Source organism: Chelonia mydas, chromosome 2 (genome assembly GCF_015237465.2).
Source record: "Chelonia mydas isolate rCheMyd1 chromosome 2, rCheMyd1.pri.v2, whole genome shotgun sequence".
NCBI lineage: Eukaryota > Metazoa > Chordata > Testudines > Cheloniidae > Chelonia > Chelonia mydas.
Window position 1 is genome coordinate 172730505 of NC_057850.1, and position 16499 is coordinate 172747003.

General features: G+C 41.3%; 1 protein-coding gene and 1 long non-coding RNA gene across 10 annotated transcripts in view; one reads left to right on the forward strand and one right to left on the reverse strand.

Annotated features, from left to right (window-relative positions):
• The window catches only part of AMPH (amphiphysin), a 168389-nt gene that overhangs the window by 150571 nt on the left and 1319 nt on the right, over positions 1–16499 (forward strand). For 4 of the 6 annotated variants that reach the window (XM_037890026.2, XM_037890028.2, XM_043540567.1 and 1 more), the window contains 4 exons: positions 4303–4362; positions 8122–8259; positions 10324–10590; positions 12292–12393. In XM_037890026.2, coding sequence (XP_037745954.1) covers positions 4303–4362; positions 8122–8259; positions 10324–10590; positions 12292–12393 — 567 coding nt within the window. The remainder of the gene's footprint in view (positions 1–4302; positions 4363–8121; positions 8260–10323; positions 10591–12291; positions 12394–16499) is intronic. The other 2 variants (XM_037890027.2, XM_043540566.1) reach the window with 1 other exon arrangement.
• LOC119565367 overlaps positions 4736–16499 on the reverse strand; it is a 61142-nt gene continuing 49378 nt past the window's right edge. For all 4 annotated transcript variants that reach the window (XR_006288850.1, XR_005223949.2, XR_005223948.2 and 1 more), the window contains exon 4: positions 4736–16474. This is a non-coding gene — a long non-coding RNA (uncharacterized LOC119565367). The remainder of the gene's footprint in view (positions 16475–16499) is intronic.

Genomic DNA, 16499 nt, shown 5'->3' on the forward strand with positions numbered 1-16499 from the left:
TACGCTAGCCATTGTGCTGTTTCTTTTTCTGATTTAAAAAATGCTTCTTCCACTGTGTCCATTTTTCATTCAAACTCCAATACATCTTCGGCCAAACACTGACCACAACTCTGAGTATGGCTGTATGTTTTGGGCAGATGGCCTGCTGCACGTGTGGGGAAGATGTGCATTAATTGAAATGTCAGAATATGCCACCAAATATAGTAGTAATTCATATTCAAGACGTGGGGGAAAATAAAGAGATTGGATTTGAAATGAAGGCAACAATGTGGTGTCTTAATGTGAAAGTTAATTAACCGTGTTATGTTCATTTCCTAGCCATTTGTATGTTGTATGGAACACACTGATGTTTATGGGGGCTATTCAGAGATCCCTGTTTTATTAGTTACACTTAGTGGTTCTGAGAGAAATCTCCTGTGCCTTGGGTCTAATGCGGCCACCAGGGGGCTTTCCTGTGTCCACACCACCTTCCTGGGCGGTGATGGGGGAGAGGGGTGTGGGTGGCAAAGCATTGGGCTCTTCCCCTTCCTCCCTGTTGTCCCTGGATGCGTCACTCTGCACGTCTCTGGAGACAGGTGGGGCACAATGCTGAAAGAGCAAGGTGAGTTCTCGACCTGTGAGGGGGATGGGGGACTTAGTGGGGCTCAGACTTCCGCCCTGGGGTGGTTGGGCGGCAGGGACTTAGGGAGCCTGGCTGCAGATTAGGGCTCCAGCCATGGGACTTCAGACTCCAATTCCCGGCTCTGGCTGTGTGGCACCGACCCCCAATCCCGCTGGTGGCCGCTGGCCCCAAGCGCTGACCCCCATCCATGCACTCTGATCCCCAGCCCTAGTCACTGACCCCAGGCGCTGACCTTGAGCTCCAGCAGCTGCTGGCCCTGGGTGCAGATCCCGGGCACTGGCTTTGGGCTCTGGCAGGTGCTGGCACTGGATGCTGACCCCTAGACCTGGCTGTGTGGCAGCAGGCGCAGACCCCAAACCCCAGTGTCAGCAGACCCCCAGCCCTGGTCGCTGACCCCAGGCACTGCTCTTGGATGTTGACCCTGGGTTCTGGCAGATGCTGGCCATGGGTGCTGATCCCCCAGCCCCAGGTGCAGATCCCCAGCTCTGGTCATGTGGCAGCAGTCACCAGCCCCAGGCTCCAGCAGGTTCTGGCTCAGGACACTGACTCCTAGCCCTGGCTGTGCAGCAATGGGCATGGAACACAAGCGCTGATCAGCAGTTGCACAGCAGAAGGTGCCAGCACCAGGTGCTGATCCCCAGCTGCGTGGCAGTGGGTGCTGATCCCCAGCCCTGGCCACACAACTGTGGGCACTGACTATGGACTCCAGTGGGTGCTAGCTCAGGATGCCGACCCCCAGCCCCAGGTGCCGACCCATGCCTCCAACCCACACGATGGCGGGGCCCCACATCCATTGCCCCGGCCTCTGCTGCCTCAGCCTCTCCCCCCCGCCGTCCTCCATCCAGGTCTTAGTTTGCCAGAACTTACTGTGAAAAGTGATATTAACATACAAGTATTTTTCACAGCATTATTTTTATTATTGAGTCTGTAAAAATAACCTACATAAATGACTATGATCTGGATGTGTATATACGTGCATATTTATTTGTTTTTCCTCAAGTTAATAAGTATTTTAGGAAAAAGTGTCAGTGCGGCCAGCAGCCAGAGTTGGTGCCCGCACTCTGAGGCCACCAAAACTTTTATTGTGAGAACCACTGGTAATGCCTGCTTGCATGGTGCCCCCTCCCTTAAATTAATCAAAGTCTAAACTAAATTCTATATTTTTTCATAGTTCTATTCAACTATGCATGAGACTCTCACCTGCTAAGTTCCTGGCAAGCACAAAATGAGTACAGCATACATTGGGCTTCATTTTAAAAAGCAGCCTTCCATCTGAGGTTACAAAATTGTGGCTGCATCTAGTTGTGGACACAATTTATGGCATGTAGATGCCTCACTAGCTGACTTGGGAGTGCAATGAGGTAGTTAGGTATGGAAGTGTTATGGACTGCACCTGCAATTAACCGTGGCTAAAATTTTGTGCTTGCACCTAATTGCAGGTGCCAAATTGGAGCATGAGGCTCTTTTAAAACTGAGGGTTCTGGGACATATATGTGAGAGATTGTGACAGATAAATAGCACGCTGACATGTAAAGATGAGGACAGAGCTGGAGCAAAACACAAGATGGATTATTCAAGAGGACAGACCAAGAGAATCTAAAACCGTGGATACATATCCAACTGAGAATCTTGGCTTCAGAAAGATCTCTCTCATATGTAAGGTCCAAGATGCAATAGAAGTGTGAACCAAGCAAATCCCAAGGACTGGACCTTATCTATGGACATATGATAAAGCACTTTGGGAAGAGGGCTAAAGCCAGGTTATTGGACGACATAAACAACTGAAGGTACCTAAACCGTGGAAGTTTCCCAGTAAGCGTACAAAAAGCCAGGGTACTAGTCAGCAAAAGTGCCAGTTTGAAAGAGACCATTTTTATATGACACACTTTTTTTATATTGATAAGTCGACTCAGCAGAAAATTGCATTTGGTGGGGGTGTGTGTGTGTGTTTACGTCTTAAAAGAAATTACCATTTTTATGATCAATCTTTGTTCATATATTCATGCATCTAAATTCTCACTCAAGCTTGTGGTGTAAACAGGTAAAAAAATTCAAGAAGTCCAGCTTTGGTAGCTTCAAAGGAGAACTAATAATAAAGTTATATAACATTAATTTTAACAGGATAAAGCTGTGAGAGGTTTCCATGGTAACGCTGCTGATAGCAATTGACTTGCCCTGGCATCTGGACATGTTTAGGGCTTATGATGTGACTGCAGGCAATACTAGAAGATTAGATTAAAAACATGATTGATATGAAGTTCAGAAATAACTCAGCATCCTTTTGTTAGGGGAAAAAAAATACAACCATTTCCAATGAAATTTGTGCAATTCTGGAGTGACAGTTACAGGCTTGTGAAGGTTGCTAATTGAGACTCTGTCTACGTTATTATGTGGAAACTATTTTCAGCTATGGCTGTAGCCAAACACAACTGTAACATGCTTTGTGTTCATACACATTATTGTTGCAGACTGGGTTACCCCCCACATTCAGAAAGCATGCTAAAATTTTGCTAAGAGGGTAGATTTTATAGCCTGTCTTTAAATAATCCCTGTCCACAGCTGCATCTACCTTGGTGTTAAAACTGTGCTTGCTACAGTAGAACCAGAAAACAGCTAGGAAATGGTTGTCCAGAAAAGTTCTGGAAGAAATGTACTTGTCTGTTTTCCAGCAGGTCTTGCAGTTAGTACAGTTTTACTCCTCCTGTCTAGAGGGCCTTAGCGTTAAGTCCCATCTACACTGAAGAAAATACCAGGTATGGGGAGCCAGTTACATCATAGTAGTTCTTTAATTCAATTAAAACCTAACACATCTGAGTACCTTATGCAAAGATCTGAGGCCCCTATTCAGCAAAGCACTTGATCACATTCTTAACTTTTAACTTCAGGCATGTGTTTGAGGCCCATTGAATCAGGCCTTAAAGTAGGTTGTGGGTATGTCTACACTAGAAACAATACAGCACCATGGCTACAGATGCGCCGCTGTGGTGTGGACAATTACTACAGCAATGGAAGAGGTTCTTCTGAGAGGCTTAATTATGTTTTAGAGGGCATGACATTTTTCACAGCCCTAAGCAATGTAGTTAAGCCAACCCAGCTGGAGAGTAGACCAGTCCTTGGTTAATTCGGAAAAACAATACATTCTGTGGCACAACATCTCTTTCTGCACAGTTCACTTAAATGAATCACTGTCCACATCAAAAAAAGTCTTTCATTTTTGAGAAATTCCAAGAGGAAAATATGTTAAATGTTGTTGGGGTACACGGCGGGGACAGGACAGTTGTAGCCAGCTATAGGAAAAGCTCAATAGTGCTCCCGGGAAGGTACTTATCAAAAACTTTTCAAAGCTAACATTACCGTGAGAATAACCATAAAAAGTTAATAATGGAACTCTCCAAATTCCTAGTGTGGTGGTGGTGGTGATGATTGATGATGAAAAGGGAGGAAAGGATTAATTTTCTTAGTTCTTAGACCATGCTGACTTGTTGCTCTGATGCTGTGTTATAATAAGAATGGCTTGTTTTGCCAGACAATATCTGAATTAGCTTCCATATATTATGCCATTAAACTTCAGCTATTCATTTTGTTGCATCTGGTACATGCCCTGCTTCCATTACATTTTATTAATGCATACTTTTCTGTTGCTAAAAACTCTAATGTGCTGACCATATTTCCTTTTTAAGCAGGAGACTGTCACAACAGGTGAAAAGGAGACAGCTGGGATTGCTGAGGAGGAGAGTGAGGTAAATATGAACAGCCGTAGGAGGGTATAGGTTCTTTAATATATCAAGAAAAGTGTCACAAAGTTGTGTGCATTGGTTTTTTGTTTCCGTGTTATGAATATGTTGGCCAATAGAATATGTGCTACCTAGAACATCTCTCAATTCAATGGAGACCTATTTTAGAACCTATCTGTTGCAGTACTATACTATCATAAATATTTTCGGACAGGGAAGAATGTGGTTATGTGGTAGAAGGTGATATGATGTTGTTTCTTTCGACATTCAGGATGAACAGAAAATATACTGCCATGGAGTCTGAAAGGCTTTAACACTTCCTGTGGATTTGTTTGTCTGGGCTCCTAACAGTGTCTTAAAAAAAACAAAAAACAAAAAAAAACTTTCATTCATCATTCCATTTTTCTAGCATGCTAAGCCCTAAACTGAAACAGAAGTTAGAATATAATTATCTTACAACTTTATTTTCTAAAGCACAAATTGGGCATTTCATTAGATATGATTAAAATCAAATTAAAAACAACTAAAAAGTTCAATGAAATATTGAATTTCTCTTTAAGACCAGGTACCCTCTGATTGACTGTTTTAGGTTACGTTCTCATATGGGTGCGAGAACATATACTATTTATTCTGGATCCTTTTTTACTAAAGTGCAACCTTCACAATGCATTTTAAATTATGGTGAAAGCAACATGAGGATTTCAGCACTAGAGTCTGGAAATTAAATTCAGAAATAGGAAAAAGGATTGAAAAATAAGGAAACCGTGAACTCCGGTAACTCCTCAATTTGGGTCCAATCCTGCAAGGTGCTAACTACCTCTCTTTATAAGTTTTCAAGCTCTGGTATGTAAGTATTTGCTAAAATATCATAGACCGATTCACTACTCATGCTGGTTTGGGATGATTGTAACTCCAATGGGCCAAATTCTGCTCTTGGTTATACTGGTGTAAATTTGGAGTAAATCTACTACCGTCAGTAAAGTTACTCCAAATTTACGCCAGGGTAATTGAGGATAGAATTTGGTTCATTGACTTCATGAAAGTTGCTACTGCTTTATATTGGCGTGAATGGAGAACCAGGCCCTGCAGTGTAATGCTGATTTTTTTTTTTCCATTTAAACAGAAAATTATAGACCCGATTCACCAGTGCTTATTCCAATTTTACACCAGCGTAGCTGCATTGAAATCAGTGAAGTTACACAGGCATGACACTGGAGTAATATAGTGGTCAATCAAGCCTTACTTTTCTAAATCTGAGGGTTGAAATAGTATCAAATACACCACCATCTTTCTTCTAGAGCAATTGGCTTGTCACTCTTGATATGTCTGTTTCAGCAGCTTGTAATCAAGAAATCCTTTACTGTCCATAAAGTGCAAGCTGACTAATGTCTTCAAAATGTAACTGTTCATCGAGCTCTCTAGTATAGTGTATATGTAAACTCAACCTCTCTTGCATGGCACATTCACCCGTCACACACATGCATCAGTTTTTAAAAATCTCATATTTAAAATGGCAATATTTGTTCAATGTATAACAGCTGCCAAACTCTATCCATCGAGTCTTGTATCCTGCCTTCAGCAGAAGGTGGTATGTGATGCTTGAGAGAGACCCACACACTCACCATTATTTGTTTAGCCAATTGTGCAGTTCCGTATATGGGAAATCCATCCAGACCTCCGCAGGCAATGGATTTATTCCCTAAAGCATGAGCTTCGGTTCCCCATAGCATTATATTAGCTTGCTTAGCTACAATTATAATTAATGATCATAAAAATTATCCAGTCCCTTTTTAAATCCAGCCATTGGGACCAATCTTAAGTTAGTGAAAACTGGCATGCACTATTCAGGTCAAACGTTGTGGACTAGATCCTATTAACTCATAGACTTCCCCTAGCAGTAAATACCTTGGGCCGTGTTTCTCCTCTTACTTACACCTCTTTTGTATACAGGAGGGTTTGTTTACAATATAAAATCAGGTAGCATATGTAAATATACAAGTACCTGTGTAATTCACCACTGCTATCTAGGGTGAAGTCGTGGTTCCAGTGAAGTAAATGGGAATTTTACCATTGACTTAAATGGATTAGGATTTCATCCTAAATAGCTATGGGGCTAATCCAAGATTTTGAGATATGATAGAAAGAAATGGCTTCATTTTTGCCACTTACCCTTGTAATATCGGCAAAACCCCATATTTATGATTTTCTTTCTTTTCTTGTTATAGTCTGTCACAAGAATGAATTATCAGACCATTTTGATGCATGCTGTACATATGGTGACTTATGACATGGGGCTGTCCGAGTCTGACCGTTTCAGTGTACTGTACTTTAGGACTGAAATTCGTAAAATTAGAACATGCTTCCTTCATGGATCATGGACTGCACAAATCCAATAAATAGAAACGAAGTGTTGATTCTGATCACATCAGATAATAGGATCAATTTCTGTAGCATTTTGTTAGAAGCATAGTGTATAAAGCAATCTAATATGCACTGCTTCCCCCATCTCTCCTCCACGAGCTTCTTTCTGGGTTTTTACAACTACTGTTTATTTAAATCTTATTGAAGCAAGACTGCTGAAATTGGTAGTACAATGAAGTCCTGACCTGAAGACTTTACTCACAAATCCCGTGACGTTTGCTGGTATAATTTGACCTGGCTACCCATTAAAGCAGTGTATACTTGATTCTGTGTCGAATGCAATTAAAAAGTCTCTATAAATTCACACAATATATTTTAGCTTTTCTTTTCCTCTGTATTAAAAAAAAAAATTTGTTTACCAGTCTCATTAAGAGTTCGTGATGGCAGGGACCAATGCAATGTCCAGCATAGGATGTGATCAACCTCATCTATGAAGCAGATATCTGATCTGAGGCAACAAGCGTTATCAGACTCTTAGCTACCAAAGCCAGTTCTGTTAAATGCAACTTGTTAGATGCAGTGGTGGAGGGGAAAGTGATTCATTTTTACCCCCAATTTCACTATTGCATGATAATCAGAAATACCATAATGAAGCTGCTTGGATTTAGAGTAGGAGTTTTCCGTTTGCCCAGCCCCCAAAGTAGATGACACTAGCTGGGGAGGGGATGTGGCCAGAGCAGCCATTCGTTATGTTCCATGGACAGCCTCCCCTGCTGGTTTCCTATAGAGCCGCAGCCCTGTTGCAAGTGGCCCTTCTCCAGCAGAACCTATTTGTAAAGTGCAGTGCAGACCCATTCTGCCCTCTCCTCAAGGCAAATCCTCCAGCAATGCGGCTTTAAGGCAAATGAACCCTCAAACTCTGCTCTAAAACTTTTTTTTTATTGTGGAGTGTGTTCTATATCTGTGCTCAGTAAGGAGCCATCCCAATATGCAGCAGGATGCCTTTAATCCATTTTTCTTTTAGTTAATGCCTTAGGAAACCCTCCCTGAAGAAGTAACTTTTGTTACTAAATATACTAAGGAAGCATCATAACAGGTTTTTCCCACCTTTTATCATAAGGTGCAGAATAGCATCTAATGGCATGATTCTCTTTGTATTTACTTTGTTAATACAGAGACGCTCCATTGAAATCAGTGGCATTACCCTGGTATAAAACCAGTGTGGGATCACAATAAAGCCCACTGCATTGTCTAATGGATCTAAAAAAGCGAACTGATGCCAGTTCACCTATCTACCTACCTAAAGACTGGAGCTCTTTAAAGTGGCCTGGGTGCAGTTGGTGAATAGCTGTTGTCCAGAATGATGGATGTGGCTGAACGGTTTCCATTTTCTGTTGGCTGTAGATGGTAGCTATAACTGAAGATGCTGGTGCAGTAGAAAATGCTGTTGTAACTGAAGCCAGTGAAGCTACTGCTGCATCTGAAACGTCTGATGAAGGTGACAAACTTAAAACAGGAGAGAAGGAAGCAGAGGCGGCTCAGGTAAGATGCTTTCTGAAGCACTACACAAGAAAATATTGGACTGTTCATGTCTCCTGGCCTGAGTTACCACAACACCCCTTCTCAGGAGAGCGGTGACTTATCTGTCCATATTGGCCCCCATTCTGTTTTAAGTGACACTGGTATGAAGTAGCACCATAACTTCAGTGGAGCGATGCCAATTTATACCAGCTGGGAATCTGGCCCAGTATACCCAAAATAATTTCTGATGACTTTACAATTGATAGATACACTCTCAGATGTGTTCTGGGGTTTATAACAGGCTCAATTAATCCTAAAGATAAGCAGAAACTATTTCATTCCATTAGCTATAAATCTGGAGAGCAGTGGCTTGTTAAACAGAGCTTTGATTCTCTTCAAATGTGTTTTTTATCTAACTGCTCTTTTTCTCCCCGCCCCCCCAATGATAAATAAGATCAAGTGCACTGGTGTTCAGAGATGCTGAGCACATGTAATTCCCCTTGAAGTCAGTACGAGTGGTGAGTGCTCAACAGGGGAGATTTTCAGAGGCACAAAGGGTAGCAAAGGCCTAACTCCCACTGATTTCCATTTGGAGTTCGGTACCTTTGTGCCTCTGAAAATCCCCTCCCCTCCTCCCCCCGCCTCCCCCTCCGGCACTGCTGAAAGTCAGGCCTTGAATCTCATGTAACTCTAGAAGCAATAAATTGCAAGGATACTCTAGTGTGTGGTCAGGCTGGCTTTCAGCTTTCTAGCAGCTGGAGACCAAAGAAAAGACCCCAAGTGGTACTCTGGCACTCTAGAGATCAAGGACTTCCATGTCATGATTACCTTAGGCTCTTCATATCCATTTGTTTCAGTCACCCTCCTGTTGTCTCAAGCTCTTCAGGTTGTGGATTGCTTTTTGTTATGTGCTTATGCAATGCCTCACACAATGAAGCTGGGGGCCCCTAGGTGCTACCACAGTACAAATAATTAATAATACTCAGAACAGTCCCTGACCCATCAATAAAAATCCTCTATGAAGGGTTTGGGGGTATTTTTAACTCAGACTATATAAAATAAGCAACTGATAGACCTGGTCATCCTCCATTCAACCTGCTTCCTCATGGGGGGATGGGAGAAGAGGTACAGATTGAGATTTGGAAAATGGGGAACTCATTTACACAACCTCTCCCACACCCACACGTTAATGAACAATGCTACAGAATTGGGGGAGAGGTATTTCCCTTGAGCACCAGGCTGAATTGGATATGTTGGCCAGGTGAACAGCTAGCCAATGCGGCCTTTAGAGGGTTGCATGCCCCAGACAGCTGCCTAAAATACTGTCTGAATAGGGCTCTTATGATTGTAATGAACTTCACCTGGTCTCCTCTCTCATTTATGCTGGTGTAAATCAGGAGAAATTTTAATTGGCGTTTAAACTATTGCAAGTGAATATAGTATGCCTGATTTCGATCTCTCACAAGGTTTACACTAGTGTTACTCCACTGATGTAAGTGGAGTTACTTCTGATTTAGGGCAGTGTTATGGCCTGATCCATAGGACTTTGAAGTTAGTGGAAGTACTCCCATTAATTTCACTGGAAGTTGGACAGGAGCCTAAGTGAAAACAGAACAGCGTGTAGAATGTTTTATAGATGACAGTTCTAATCCATGGGGAGTAAGATAGAGAACTGACATGGGGAGGAATGGAGACTGGCAGTCACAAACTGGGAGGATATTATCCCCTAGATGCACTAGCATAGCTCTTGTCAATGAGAAGATCAGCTGTGGATGAGAGGAAAATACATCCGTATTTTCTCTCATAAACAGAAAAGCAAATAAAGTAAGTTTTGTTCCATACTTTTTAGAAGTAAAAACAATGAGGAGTCCTTGTGGCATCTTAGACACTAACAAATTTATTTGGGCATAAGCTTTCGTGGGCTATAGCTCACTTCATCAGCTGTATGGAGTGAAAAATACAGTAGGCAGGTATACATACACAGCACATGAAAAGATGGGAGTTGCCTTACCAAGTAGGGGGTCAGTGCTAATAAGGCCAATTAATCACTCTCAAAACATTTCTCTTTGTTTTTTTTTTCCCCAGGAGAAAGTCAGCAGCATCCCTTCACTAGTAATAGAGCCAGCATCAAACAACGAAGGGGAGGGAGAGGAACACGAAGTCCTAGTGAATGAATCCAAAGCTGCTGTGGAAGACGTTGGCGCTCAGGGCATTGAAAGTGATGCTAGTGAAACTTCCCAGGTTGTAAGTGAGCAGAAAACCATTGAGGAAACCCAAACTACATCCTCTGAAGAACAGCCTGTGTCAGCAGATGATGCAGCCCATGGAATGCCACCTGGCTTTCTCTTTAAGGTTTACTTGAGTATTTAGTCACTCTTATTTTAAACATTCCTTTAAACTTAGCATCAAGTGTAAGTAAGTATATCCAAGGGCACAGGTTATTTAGGCTGATGGCTGTGTGGTTATATAGCAAAAATGTCAAGCTATTTTTCCTTGAATTGTCTTTTCTACATAAAGGGGGAAATAAAACTTGTACTGTTCTTTATGTGGAAACATGATCCATGTAGAAGTATGGCGTTCAGTCAAATGTGCAAGTACACTAATCTAATCAGAGCAGTAAAAATATTTTAATATGTTGGGAGAATTTCTATGGCCTGCATTATGCAGCAGATTAGACTAGATCAAAATGTTCCTTTCTGGCCTGAAAATCTACCAGTACAAGCATGGTCCCATTGAAATCCAATGAAACTTTTGCAATTGACTTCAATGCAACCAAGATTCCACGTATTATTAGAGTATCTTTTAAAGTGATCATGTTGAAAAGCATTGTAGTTCAGTGAACAGGTCTGAGAAATTCTGCCCTAAGTGTGTGTTGGCTCCTAAGAACCTTTGTGTTTCTTGGTTCCTAGGTACCTGATATTTCTTATTTCAGAATGATTGACTAGTAGGTAAGCTGAACGAAGACGAATGAAGTTCATGTGCTCTGTATTATAATTTGGATAGTTCAGTCTAACTAGTCCCATAACAAGCCATGGTTATGCCCAGTTATTTTGGATTGTTTTTTTTTCTGTTCTCATACACAAATATTCTTTGCAAACTTTAAAAGTAACAGGTCAGAGTGAGACATGTCATGTGACTATGACTTAAGACACACTGATAGTGTTCCTCTATTTTTTCACCAAACTCTTGTGAGTTAAGGGAGGATGCACAGCTACCATTCCTGCCTTTGCTGCAGTGATGCCATGGGATTAGTTGCCATCAAGGAAACTAGAATAGGGTATCTATTTATGGAGATGGAATTATTTTTAGTTAAGTGGACCGTTTAGCTCTGCAAACAGATTATTTTGTCAATAATTACTAGATGAAGTGAGAAATATCATAGCCCTAATTTACCAGCAAACAAGAGTGCTTCCCAGTACACACAGCAGGATTCCCATTACCCACACCTTTAACTTACCACTGGAATTATACCATTTTCCTCACTATTATTTACAGGGAGAATTGATTCAGGAAGATAATTCCTTCAGGAATAAGATCAAAACCCCAGAATGACAGATATCATTAGGGCATTAGCATCACTCTAACTCCATACTCAGTTTGCCTAAGATAGGTTGGCCAAATGCTTTCATCCTTCCTCAGGAAAGCCTCCAATTATGCCAGTCTTTGAATAAGGACAACAGGATTTGTCCAAGCAGCAGTACTTATGGGATGTTGCAGCATCACCGATCCTCCAGATCCCTGTGAGTTGAGGGTACCCCCCTGTCATTGAAGGAATGAGTGAATAATTAAATTCATATTTAATATGTGAATTTCTTCATGGAAGAGAATAGAAAAACATGGAATTAACAAACATATCAAACAAAAAAATGGAGTGTATGTGTAATGATATCAGTTGAAAGAGGCAATGCCATGGCAGCGTGTTTGAGAGTTTGAAAGCACAATACAGCTGCACATAGTTAAATGTGAGTTGTGAAAGAGAGAATTTGTTTCTACTTAATTTTTCTTACTATTTTCCCTAGATGACGTCCTCATGTTTTGTATTCTTTTCTTCAGGTTGAAGCTCTACATGATTTTGAGGCAGCTAATACTGATGAGCTTAACTTAAAACGAGGAGATACTGTACTAGTAATCCCTTCTGATGCCACAGATGACCAGGTAAACAACTGAGGAACGATATCTTTTGCTATTTTTCTTTTCCTGGAGATATTTCTAACCGTCTAGAGTTAATAAGAAATGCAGTCGTTTAAAATGGCACTGTTAGAACATATTAAGACTAAAATGGTCTTCATACTTCATTTTCATCTAAGAGTAAAAGGCAATGTTGATTATAACCTGGAAATGCAGTAGATGTATTGATAGCATGATTTAACCTTCATTATGGACCAACATTCTTCTAGATTTCATTTGGCTGCTTTAAATCATGGTTTTACTTCTCTCTCACACACACTCACTTACACATAGTAGATGCATACAAATAGTGCATTAAGTCACTGTAAATCTTGTTTTAACATTGCAGCAAAATCATTGTCTAGTGTCTGGAGCTTATACATATAGATTGGAACAGATCAAATCAATACAAATTAGGCCATAGAGTATTTTGCTTACAAATTGTGTAACCCTACAACCCAATTATGTGTAGTAACTCTGTAGCTTTAACTCTGCCCTCTGGAAGTCTAAATCTCCTATAGTATTGGTTCTGGAAATATCAACTTCTACTAATCCTGCTGTTCCCTACCCAGGCAAAAGATCTGGCAGCTTCAGCCAAACCTCCAGTGGTATTAGCTGTGGAGGGCCAGGTCCCCAAAAGTGTTCAGGTTGTTGGCAACAGAGCTTTAATTTTGCTGGAACACAGAAAGATGTTTTAATTCCATTTAAATGGTAAACATTTGCAATAATAAAATAAGATGGTTTTTAAATAGAAGATACAATTTTATACGCTAAATAAAATGCCTATTGAAGTCAATGGAAAGACTCCCAAAGGATAAGCCCAAAAGAGATCATAGCTCCAGATCACAATTTGATTTGAACAAAAAGCAGTCTTCAGCTTTGCTTAAAACATGGATCTACCCTCCCCCCTTCTTCCATAGGCAGTGGAGAAATGATTTTAGCTTTTCAAAGGGTTCAAGGAAGGTACTGCACCTATTTTACCAAGCTTCTTCTTGTTGGGTGGTTCCCCATTGGTAGGGGAAGATCTGAAGAACATGCCTCTATTTCTGTCATTTCGAGGCCTCATCCTGCAAGTACATAGTGCTGGGAATATTCCTTACCACCCTAAATAATCCTATTGTCTTCTATGGGACTATTCAGAATGCTAAGCACTGTTCCTGACAGCATGTGTTTGCAACATTGAGTCCTTGTAATATTCCTTTTAAGCAGTGCTAATGTTATCAGCTGATCTCTTGCTTTAATATATGAGCAGGATATCTTATCTGTTTTACATTTCTAGTATACTGTGCTGGATACTTTTTCAGCATGACCCTACACTCTTCTTATAAAGCTAGATTGTGCTATCCTGATTCAAGTTGAGTAGTACCTTATTCCATGTGTAGTCCCATTTATTTCAATGGCATTATTCACAGAGTAAGGTGCTAAATGTGAGGATGACAGAATCAGTCTCAAAGCTACTTAAGCCCTTAGCTTCCATTGAAGTCAGTGGAAGTTAGGCACTCAAATACTTCTGAGGCTCTGGGCCATATGCCTTAGCTCTTTTTTCTTGGAGTATTAAATGTAAACTTAATATTTTTTCTGGGTTAATCTAGAAAGGTATATTATTCTCTTGTTGTTTTCATGTAAATCCTATTAGCATTAATTGGAGTAAATTGTGTGTATTGATGGAGAAAACAGACTTTTTTATATATTCATGTTTCTGAATTCAGTTAACATCTATCACATTTGCCCTTCATGTTTATCATCATCATTAAACTTAATATAATACCACAACGTACCCTAGTGAAGGACAAAAAAGATTGAGTTTTTTCTTTTTTTCTTCTCAGCTGTTCATTTTTCTTCCTTCAAAAGTGGCCTGTCTAAAGCCATATTTCTTGTATATTTGGTAGTATCGATTCATAGTTTCAGATCATACCAAACAAGAACACTTTGTGCTTGTTTGATCCTGGTGACTCCACTTTTTCTAATATACTTGAGTTGAATTGATTAAGATTCGTTCTAGTCAGCACCTGTCCCTAGCAGAATCTGCCACCTCCTGCGATCAGGAAGCTGTCATTTACTACTGCCCCTTCTGTCTCAATCATGCCACATGCTTGAAAGATATTTTCTCAGTTAAATTTACCCTGGTTTATTTCACTGCCAGTCTAAAATGTTGTCATCCTTACCTGCTTCAGGGGTACTCAATCCTGATTAATTAGAAAGTCATTTCACCACTGACTAAAAGCTTCAGAAAGCCATTAAATAATCACAATTTGATGTAATTTTGTATTGTGTTGAAGTTCTATCAAAAGCATTCAACCTCTACATGTACATGATAAAATAATCACAATGCAATGGCAGGAGTTTCCACCATGTCTCATTATTTTGTGACTGTCTGGATCATATTTCTGAAAAACAGCCTCTAATTTGGGACCTACACTATTATGGATTCAGTTAAGTGTGCCCACCATTCTGCAAGTGTAGTCACTTGTGGGCAAAAATGATTAAATTTAAGTGGCCAGGATACAGACACTTGCATATGCAGATCAGGCACCTCAATCCCTTTGTGGATCTAGCTCTAAATCTTAAAGTTCAGATGTTAGAGCGATTTGGTGGACTTGCTCAAAGACTGCCAGAGTGCGTATCTAGCGGATTGGGCCCCCTACAAAAGAGAGTAGGAAGATATTGTCCTCTTATAGCCCATAGCCCGGTGATGAGCGTAGTCCTACACAATATGGGAAGAGTCATGTTTAGATCTCACCTGTCCCTGTCTGAGGTGGAGCAGGGACTTGAAGCCACATCTCCCACCTAAAGCCAGTGGTTGATGTACTTAGTCACTCTCTGGCCCAATGAATATTTATTTATACAAAGTGAAACCGTAGAGACAGAGAACCCTGCCCCAGAATATCCCATAGCCCCGGGGTGAAGGCACTCTCCCGGGAGGTGGGAGACCTGGATTCAAGTTCCTACTCCAAATCAGGCACAGTGGGGATTTGACCCTAGGTCTCCCACATCCTGGGTGAGGTCGCTCACCACTGGGCTATGGATATAAGAGACCACCTCTGCTCTCTTTTTTTATTTTGTGAAAGCATGCACAGCTACGCTGCTGTAGTGATTCTAGTGTGGGCTAGCCGGTAGTCCCTTGTTAGGAGTAGGGCTTAGGCCACACACCCCTCCTTGGCATTTCCTACTGGCTGGCTTAGGCAAATCAGCATGCTGGTGTTTGTAAATCCCATTCCTAGGTGTCAGGCTCTCCTCATTCATTATATAGGAAGGCTGGGTGCTTTACTAGGGGCTGTGGATTCCACTAGGCAGAAGGATGCCTAAAGTTAGGCACTGCAATTCTGTGTCGTCTGTGCAGGTCTCGCTGCTATAGTCTAATGTGCAACAACAACAGTGTAGTTGCAAAGTTATAGGGTAGTTGAAGACCCTGAAAATTTGGCCTACTATCTCCTCCCACCCCCCCACCATCTATTTTTGTCTCTTTCGTGAAAGCTGGGACAGGTCTCAACGTTTCCCTGCTATTTGCTTAGCAATCTCTGCTGCCCTAAGTTACAGCAGCGGTTCAATGTACTGTATTTCATGGGCCTGTTAGTGGTCAATTGAACTGCTTCATGTTAGCTCACCGTGTGAACACTGCAGCTCAGGGGGCTAGGCTCCACTGGAGCTGCAACATCCACACTGCTATTCTTAACATGCTAGCTAGAGCACAGCTAAAGTATGATGTCTACCCAGGCTGGGAGGCTCACTCCCAGCTGCAGCGCTGACCTAGCCAAAAAGATTTGGAGCTGAGAGCAGAGGATATATTTTGAAACACACTGAATGAATTTTATTCTAAGCAGAGCGGGTTAGCACCACAGCAAGTTAAGTTTCCCCAACGCCAGCCCCTGTAAGACCCTGCTTTTCAGTTACTTAACTGCCAAACTATAATGATTTGGTGTGAAGTTTTCAGTGCCAGGTGTCTGCCTCAGCCTGGATATTTGGAAAAATTTCAAGTAATGGTTTTGGAATCTTAGAGGTACTTTAACAGGGAAGAGCCAGGAACTGTTGCCATCACCAACTTCCACTACAGGAACCACAGTGAACTATCCTGCATAAAAAGGGGAGAATTTAGG